At 34.3% G+C, this 10197-nt stretch overlaps 1 protein-coding gene across 1 annotated transcript; it reads right to left on the reverse strand.

Annotated features, from left to right (window-relative positions):
• Positions 1-1992: 1992 nt before the first annotated feature.
• Positions 1993-4981, reverse strand: LOC126719119 (uncharacterized). The gene is made up of 4 exons (XM_050421707.1): positions 4546-4981; positions 4394-4449; positions 2541-2762; positions 1993-2343 (listed from the first exon to the last, which is right to left on the reverse strand). The coding sequence occupies exons 1-4, from the start codon at positions 4979-4981 to the stop codon at positions 1993-1995; spliced, it is 1065 nt and encodes a 354-aa protein (XP_050277664.1).
• Between the last annotated feature and the right edge of the window lie 5216 nt (positions 4982-10197).

The following is a 10197-nucleotide window of genomic DNA, read 5'->3' on the forward strand; positions in this document are numbered from 1 at the left end:
TTTTTGGCATGTGGCCCACTCAGCCTCGACTTTCTAGTCTTTCAATGTATGTCCTATTTCCCAACCCTTACACTAGAAATTCAAAAGAGTAGTTATTAACTCCAAGTAGACTTTAACCTAGTATAATAATAGGGGAATAAGTCACTAATGTTGGAAAAGTTTCAAATTAAATTAGAAAAAATAAATTAAGGAATAACAGCTGGGTCATTTAAGACCCAAGCTGACTTTATGTGGGGGTAGGTGAATATTAAACCCCTCCCTCTATCATCAAGTGAAATTATTAGAACCTACAAGAGGACTACTGACTTGGTCCTCTCAAGTCCTACCAACCAATAGAAACATGACAGCTGTTAAAAAAAAAGATGAGTTAGCTTCCACTAACTACACAAACCTATCTTTGGGTTAAAAAGCAAACTAAACTCATCAGCAAAATTACAAATTTCAATCAAACCCATTATCTTATCTGCAATCTGCCTCTTTCTTTTTCTCCCTAACTCTATTTCAGTATTCGCATCAAAACCAATTCTTCAAAGCCAATAGCAAACCCACAACCGAATATAACTGATACAATCTTGATTCAAACTTTCAAACATCAATCTTTGCTATTTCTTCAATATTGTTAATTTGGAAAAAAGAAAATGAAAATCAATCAAAGTTAGTGATATGTACAAAACCGTATCCTTATCTTTGGTGTATGCCTTTAGAATGAACATAAAGCAAGTATTTGAATTAGTTAGAGTAATTCAGACCTCCTTGATAATTTTGGGATAATGATTCTGATGTTTTATTCACATTCCCTTATACATTTACCATAAAATCAAATAAATAATGACAACAACTTTCAAATCAAAGAACCTAGCAACATGCAAAAGCAACACTCAAATGCAAAAAATCTCCTCTCCCAAATTCCAACAAATTTGTTGCTGCCTTGCTCTTAAAATAAAACCATGATGAAAAAAAAAAAAAATCACTCTACACCTTCATCTCATCATCACAATCAATGTTGAGATTGAAGTGGGCATGGGTTCCATCTCAATAAAGAACCCAAAACTCCAAATCTGTCTCTCCCCACCATTGAAATCCTCAAGTCCCTATCGAATCTGATACCAAAACTAGTCGCTCTGGAGCTTGTGGCGTCTGTTGACCATGTCACTGTGTTGCACTCCACGGCCAAGACTTCTAGGGATTTTAATTTTCAACTAAGAAGACAGTGTGGGGAAATAGCGAAATAGAGAGAGGGAGAAAAAGAAAGAAGAAGATAATGGGTTTGATTTTTTCCAGTGGGTTTAGTTTTGCATTTTAACCGAGAGTTAAGTTTCTTTGCAAGTGTAGTTAATGGAAGTTGACTCATCTTTTTTTAACATCTGTCATGTTTTTATTGGTTGGTAAGGCTTGGAAGGACCAAGTCAGCAGTCCTCCCGTAGGTTCTAATAATTTCTTCTATCATCAGATCATTTGATCCACCAATTTCTCTCATCTTTTCTTTATTTTAACCTTAAAACATGCTCTTTCCTTTGCCTCAACACAATCACAAATACACAGGCAAAACAATCAACCTTTAATTCTATAGCTATGAAAAGAAAGTTTAAAAGGAGAAATTTTAGGGGGATGTTTATCACGGCAAATTTACAAAGATGTGTTAGTCAACCATGTTATACACTTATAAAAATGGAGGTAAGGATGTCTCTTAATACATATGAAATAGCAACAAAATTCACAATTCTATGTTTTACTCTTCTTTCAATTTCTGTGGGCATTAATACAGTTCAAAGCTTTGGTCTGTGAGTAGGGACGAAACCAGGATTCGAACCTAGGGGGGGGGGCCAAAGCTTAAAACAATTTTTTTTTAATGAAAATAAAAACTAACACCTATTTCATATTCAACAAAATACTACATATAAAATAAGTGTTTCTTAAAAATTTGATATTATAAAAATGTTGACAAAGTATAACATACAAAATAAGTGTTTTTTAAACATTTCAACATATTTATCAAAATGAAACTCGACACTCTTTTAAGTCTCGAAAGTCGTCTATGATTGATTCTGCACCAAATTTTGCAACAATCTCCTTCTCAATGTACAAAATCTTAGAGTCCATTAGAAAATCATCTTCCATCTTGTTGCGAAGCCTATTCTTGATAATATTCATGGCTGAAAATGCTCGCTCTGTAGTTGCAGTAGAAATTGGAAGAGTAAGCACAAGTGTAATCAATCTATAAATATATGGGTAAAATAATGATTTTCGGGTTTTTACCAACCATTGGCACAACTCAAAAATACTTGATAGCTTCTTGAAGTCTGGATGTCGAACTACATTGTACTCATAATGATCAACTTCTACCTTTAAAAGTGTCATTTCTTGAAGTCTTTTGGATAAAACTTGCTTACTAACAACAAAATGTCTATACTTCTAAAAGACTCACGTGCCTCTTTAGGATCAAGAGCTGAACTAAGATTAAGCAATTCCACCGCATGCTTACCAAATTGATGATTTTATTCTTGTAATATAGAATCTATTGCAACATAAAAAATATCTACCTGATAATGATGCTCAATTGTGAAGTCATCTTGTTGATAACAAGCTAGGCCTCCTTTCTCAACATAACAAGCATTCATATCTGGGACATCTATGTCACGTGCCTCACAAAATGATTTCACAGTGGTAAGTAAATTATCCCCCTCTTCATCTTTGAATTTTTGAATAAGTGTTTTAGTGGATGAAACAAAATTCATCACATTTAAAATGTCTTGAGATTGACACTGCAAAGGTTGACAAAGTGCATCAGTGATTTTCATAATTTCTTTTGAAAGTTCAAAAACGTGTACAAAACACCTTTGAACGTTTAGACCCCCAAAATACAACTTAACCAATTCAAGCAATATGTCAAACAACTAGTGTGCGGAAACTTAACACATGCTATAATATGAAATTGGTTATAAACTATCTAAGCCATAACAAGATAAAATCCACAGCAGATAAATATAAAGGCAAAGATAGAGAGGAAGGAAGATGCAAACACAAAGACAACACGCGATGTGTTATCGAAGAGGAAACCGAAGTCCTCGGCGAAAAACCTCTCCGCCGCCCTCCAAGCGATAATCAATCCACTAGAAAATACAGTTGGGATACAAGGACAGCAATAGACCCTCCAAGCCTAATCTACCCAGTGCACCTAAGCCCTCCAAGCTTCTTGCTCCAACGAGGTTACGCTGAACATTTTTCTTTTCTAGCTTCCCGGATTCCGCTACTAGACCGTAGCATCAACCAATGAAGATTGGCTCCTTCCTAACTGCTTCCCAGAAATCCAAACAACTGTCTCACAGAGATGATAATGGTGAGAACCAGGTTTGGTATTATGCCTCTCAAGGATTTGACAATGGAGAGGAAGAGAGTAGGGGAATTTGAAGAGACTCTAAGGTATAGATTGTGGGTGAAGCAATCTTGTTTTTCTTTAGGGTTTCTCTCTCAAAATTCTCTCTGGAAGCTCTCTTTCAATCGTGGGTAAAAGGGGTATTTATACTGGAGTGGGAGAGGAATGTGAAACGTCAGGTTTTACAAAACAGGGGTGGCTCGCAGCTTGACCTTGCGGCTTGACCAAGTCGCGAGATCCAGTCGCGAGTTAACCGTATGGCCAGTTGTCCTGTTTTGTCCTGTAGTGCTCCAGCTAGCATGACTGTTCATCTTCCAGCATGCTTGGCACGTGTGCTGCTTCTGGCGGCTTGCAACCGCGAGTCCACCCGCGAGTCCCAGCCGCGAGTCTCTGTTTTCTTGCACACTCTTGAGCAAACTTCACTCTATCTCACTCACTACCCTTACAACAAACCCACCTAAATACAGGGTTACTAAATGCTGAATTACAAGCAAATTTGACACGGAATAAAGCCAATTAAATGGTTGAATAAATTCAACCTTACATCTTTCATGAGATGCAAAATGAACACAAATTCAAAAGAAATCATAGCATGATAACATGAGTATGTTGCTTCTCGTTGGGAAGTAGTATTTCCTTCCTTGATGTTCTTAAGTAAAATTTCACATGTTGGACTAAATATATTTACCAAGCTAGAAATCGATCTCAAGTGAGAACCTCAACGAGTATCTCTAGCCCGTTGTAATGTGCTAATCTGATTAAGTCCTCTTCCAGTTTCAAGCTCACCAATTTCAATAAAATATGCAATTTGAATAGCATAAGCTTTTTTTAGTTGCTTAGTACGCTTGCATGAAGCACCAACAACATTGACAATAGATGATCTATTAAAAAAACTTTGAACAAGAATAACTTCTTTTGATGCTGCCACTAATGCTAATTGCAAGCAATATGCAAAACAATGAATGTAGTTAGCATATGGACAATCATTTGAAACCAAAGCTTTTAATCTATTCCACTCACCTCACATATTGCTTGCACCATCATATCCTTGCCCTCAAATATCTTGAATATCCAAACTATGATGTGGCAAGATAGGATATATTTCATCTTTTAGGGTTAATGTCGTAGTATCGGGGACATGAACTACCACAAAAAAAGTTCTCGAACAAAACCATCTTTGTCTACAAATCTTATAACAAAAGCCATTTGCTCCTTCATTGACTCATCACGAGCTTCATCAACAATTAGGCAAAACTTTGCATCACCAATTTCTTCACAAATTGCCTTCTTCACCTTGTTTGAAAATACATGTAAGATTTCCTTTTGAATTTTTGGTGATTTGTAAGAGGCATTTTTGGGAGCTTTCTCTATCACTTTTGCAACATATTCATTATATGATACCACCAAATCCAATATTTCAAGAAAATTCCCACGATTAATTAAATCAGAACTTTCATCTTGTCCTCTAAAAGCAAGTCCTTGAAATGCAAGCACTTTGACAACATCAATTGAGGCCTTTAACCACAATTGGTTGCTTGCAATTTGATCAAAATTGAAATTTTCAAGTACCTTTTGTATGTGTTGAGACTGGTTCATCAAATCCGTCATGGCTTTCTTGGAAGCTCTATGAAAAGAGTTAGGTTCTTTCCCCATATGATTCAAAAAGGAACAATTATTTCCATCATTAACTTTCTTCCAATTTCGAAATCCGTCCTTAGTGAATAAATGACTCCCAGAATTCCCAATTGGCTTTTCAAAGAGAAAGCATGGTAGACAAAAAGCAGTATCTTTACTAGTTGAATTTTCAAGCCATGTACTAAATGCCTTAATTGCAAACCATGAATGTTTAAATTTACGAAAATGACTTCCAAATTTAGTTTTCTTGTACTCATCTAGTTTAGGTTGGTATGGACCAAACTTAATGTAAGCTCGTCAAATTTCATCTCGTTCATTAGCATCATATTCCCATATTTGCTTACGCATTCCAGGATCATGCACAAAACCTGTACTTTTGTCAATGGTGACATTTGGAACTTTTGTTTGGAGATTTTCAAAAACTGGGACATCAACGCTAGGGGTTGGCAATCTTGCATCATCAACTATGACTTCAGAATTATTTAGATTTTTTCTTTTGAAAAAATTTAATATTGTAGTGGACTTACTCATGATCTACAAATTTTTTTTAAAAAAAATGTTTCATTATTTCCATATTTCGTAGTTCTATACACCAACTAAAAAAAAGAGATTTCTCAACCAAAAAAAAAAAATTTCTAAAACCAAAATAATCACAAACAGACAAGCACAAGTTTATATATATTACTAATATTAGCCACATCACACAAAGTGACAAAGACAAAGTCCACAAGTTCATATATATATATATATATATATATTACTATTATTAGCCATATCACACAAAGTGACAAAGAAAAAATTTTGATAAAACCAAAACAATCAAACCAAAGACTTTGGTCAATTGGTCTCACAAAAAAGTCACTTATGACTTACCAAAGACTAGTCTCACAAATTCAAAATCACAGTTAATAGTACTCACAAATGAGAAAACAGTGATTACCAAAGACTACTCTCACAAATTCACTATCACAATTCAGTACTCACGTCCTACTGTCCTAATCGTCCCACTTTATTTCTTTATAGATAAAACCAAAAAAAAAAGTTACAAGCACTGAGACCGGCCCACACAATCACAAGAAGCCACAAACGATTACACAGTAATCAATATAAAGCCACAAACACAAACTAGTCTATGGTCCACACATGACATAACACACCAATCCATAAAAGGCCACAACTCACAAATACAACAATCAACACAGTCACCACAATTCATAAAAAAATGCAGAGGATAGACTAACCAGCTAAGGTAGAGCAATATAGCAAAGACCAAAAAAAAAAAAAACCCTTAAGAGAGGAGAGAAATTTCTTAGATTTACCAGACTTGTGTGTGACTGTGATCAAGGATCTGAGGAGAAGCAACAGTCTAGATCTAATCTGAGGAAAAAAAAACAGCAATAGCAGCATTGATGGAGGCATTGATGAGGTTGAGTGGAGGAAGAGTGAGGTTAGGGTAAAAATTTGAAAATTGTAATTTAGGTTTTCAGTCCATATTTATTTTTTATTTTGTAGTTTTTAGTTTGTCGGTTATTTATTAATTTTATTTTTGTATGAGAGTTTGTCGGTTATTTTTTCAGATTACATTCGTATACCAATTTTTTTAAAAAAAAAAATTTGGGAGGGGAGAGGGGGAGTATTAGGATGAAAATTTAATATACTAGTTATTTTTCTTTTTTTTTGGGGGGGGGGGGGGGGGTAATGGCCCTTGCCCTACTGTAGGTCCATCCCTGTTTGTGAGTGCACACAACCATAACTTGCCGTTGAATCCTAAGGGTGATCGCTAGAGCCATTTCTGCACCAAGGATAAATTACATTCAGTGGGGCAAAATCACTTCTTAAGACAATAGATTGAGTTCCACGCCTTAGCTCTCTCTATCATCGATAAGTTTTCTCTAATTTCTTGAATTTACTTTATTGGTTTTGTTAATTAGTCTCATATATTTCCCACAATCTAAGAAGTGATTTGCTCTACTTAATAATCAAATATGACCACTGCACCTGACATGTCTAAACTGGAACCATTTGATAAAAACCATTATAAGAGATGGTCTGAGAGGATGTTATTTTATCTTGAATCTATTCATGTGGATTATGTGTTATTCTCTGGTCTCTTTCAACAGTAACTGACTGTCCATTCGCATGTAAGTGTAACTAACCAGGTCGTCCATGGCTGCCACGTACGCAGTAAGCATTGGCTGCTTGACCATGGCAAGAGCCTTATTGCCAGATTATAGCTGCCTGATGCACACAAAGCAGAAAAACACTTTTCATCTCACAAAATACCTATCATGACATCTCGCACGTGCACCGAGCAAGTCACAAATACCTCATATTGATACATCGATCATCGCAAATACTAGGTGGGAACACACCAATCCGATGCAGCCTAAGAATCCTTGAAAAGATAATTAAGAGTTTAGGTTAGGACTATATCAATAACACTTCACATGTGCCTATTATATATATATATTGTAAGGTTGAATTTACTTATTCAACCATGTGTTGACTTTATTCCGTGTCAAATTTGCTTGTAATTTGGCAATTAGAAACTCTGTATTTAGGTGGAAATAATGTAAGGGTTGTGTGTAAGAGAGTGTGAAGAATTGATCAAGAGTGTGCATGAAGAGCATTCACGCGACTGGAACTCACGACTGACTTACAAGTAGTGACTCGCCAAAATCTGGGCAGACGTGTGAAGCATGCAAGAAGTTGAAGGGTCAGTACAATTGAATCACTACAGGACAAAAAGTATAGTCTGGCCATTCTGTTATTTGGCAACTAGAACTCGCGACTTGTCCCAGTCGTGAGTGACTCGCCAAAACCCCCTGTTTTGCAAAAAAATGACTTTTCACATTCCCTCACATACTTTACTATAAATACCCTTATACCCACAAAATGTAGAGAACTTTCAGAGAGAATTTTGAGAGATAAACCCTAGAGAAAAACAAGATTGACTCATCCACAATCTTATACACTTTTGATTCTTCAAATTTCTCTACTCTCACCCTCTCCATTGACATATACTTGAGAGGATCTTTAGCCAAATCCTTATCTCACCATACCCATATCAGTGAGAAGATTATTTAGTGCTTGAGAAGCAGTTCAGAGATGACCAATTCATTTTGATTGATGCAATGAGCTTATTATGGGATCCGGTAAGTTAGAGAAGACAAGGTTAGGCTTAACCTTGTTAGAGCAAGAAGCTTGGAGGGTTTAGTTGCATCGGATAGATTAGGCTTGGAAGGTCTATTACTATTCATGTATCCCAACTAATTTTCTAGTGGATCATTTTATCACTTGAAGGGCGGCGGAGAAATTTTTCGTTGAATTCTTCGATTTCCTCTTCGATAACATATGCCGGTGTTATCTTTGTGTTTGCATCTCTCTTTCCTACTCTTTTCATTTTAATTACTGTTGTGTTTGTAATTAATTTTGGTTTAGAGTGTTTTTACCAATTTGGGTATAGCTTATATTTCATATTCCGCACATATATTGTTTAAGTATAAGCTTGTGTTGGTATTTTTGAAATTGGGGATCTAAACATTCACTAGTGTTTTACACACCAAGTGAACTTCCATATATATTATCCACCTTACTAACCAAAGGTCCAAAGTGTTGTTCTTCTTACCTACTCAGCCTTGATTTTCATGACCTTCCAATGCATGTCCTATTGGCCAACCATTAAACTCTATAGTTAATAATAATAATGTATTTATTTATTTATTGGCTTAATTAGATTTTAGGTCTAGTTGTTTCTAGATTGAAGTTGTACATTGTATACAAGTGTTGCTAACCTTAGTAATAATATTCTGCCATTTTCACAATAATTCTCATGGTATGAGAGCCTCTACTTTTTTCCCAACACCGTTGGTGCCTCAGCATTACGCCATAAAGCAAAAATTTTCAATCCGTTGAACAAGTTATTGCACTATGCAACACCACATGGAAAGGCTAAGATTAAAAACGCTTTTGATCTTAGTTTTTGCATAAATAATAAATAAATAAACTATTAACTTCTACCTTCTTATCACTTTGGTTTCTAAAAAAAAAAAAAAACCTTCTTATCACTTATTTCTTTTTTTTTTAACATTTCTCTCTCATATCAAATTATAAGCTATTAAACTGGATTTAAATCCCACAAAGGAGTACTGATTTTTTTTTTTTTTTTTTTTTGGGGTTCAATGGCAAGTGAATACTATTCTCACATTAATAAAAATAAGGGTAAGACTTAAATACAGTATTTAAGTGCTGTTTTTTTGGTTCTCCTTTTAAAATTTTGTCATGTTGATTTTGTCTTATAGGATGAAAGTGTAATCTTTAATTAAATAGCCACATGGTTGAATTTTAAGAGGGAAACTTAAAGAACAATACTTAAGGTACTATACCTAAGTTTTATTCTAAAAATAAAAAGTATTAAACATATTAAGGCATGTCACAAATTAGAATTGCTAAATAATTAATTTACCCACTATCAGTGCATTTAAGGCAAGGTGACTAGGCCTCATTGAAACAGTGGGTATATTGTTTGTGCCAAGTTCAAGTCCAACTTCCCTCCCAAATCCATGGTAAAAGTCGATTGTTAATTATGTTTAATTTTTATTATATTTTGGAAATTTGGTCTTGATTTTTTTTAATTATTTATTTTAAATGTTAAGTGTCAAATACAAAACAACCATTAGAACACATCACTCATATAACACCAGGTCTAACTAGAGTACTAATAGAAATGGACACGACGAAAATAAAAACAAAATCAAACATAAATGACCCAAATGAAAATTTTAAAAATTAAAGAGTCAAAATGAAACAATCCCAAACTTTAAGTTAAAAAAATATATATCTTACATTTTCTTTTAAGGTAAATTTAGATTATTTTTCTTATTTAGTTTATTAATTTAATTTTCTATGAGGTTTTTAAAATCTCCCATTTTATAAATAAAATTATACTTTGGCCAATCTTACAAATTAATTAATTAAATTTTCATCCATAAAAATAAATATATAAGTCAATTGCTTTTTCTTTTTTTTTTCCTTTTGAGTTTTGAGAAGAAAGACATCAATTTCATTCAATCAAAGAGGCCAAATCTGCTTGAACAACATAAAAAATGTCTGCTGGTATATTTTCTATCCAAACAAATAAATTGGGAGAAATAATTACCCTTAAAAACTAAGCAAGAGAATGTGCTACA

The sequence above is a fragment of the Quercus robur genome, chromosome 3, assembly GCF_932294415.1.
Source record: "Quercus robur chromosome 3, dhQueRobu3.1, whole genome shotgun sequence".
NCBI classification, from domain to species: domain Eukaryota; kingdom Viridiplantae; phylum Streptophyta; class Magnoliopsida; order Fagales; family Fagaceae; genus Quercus; species Quercus robur.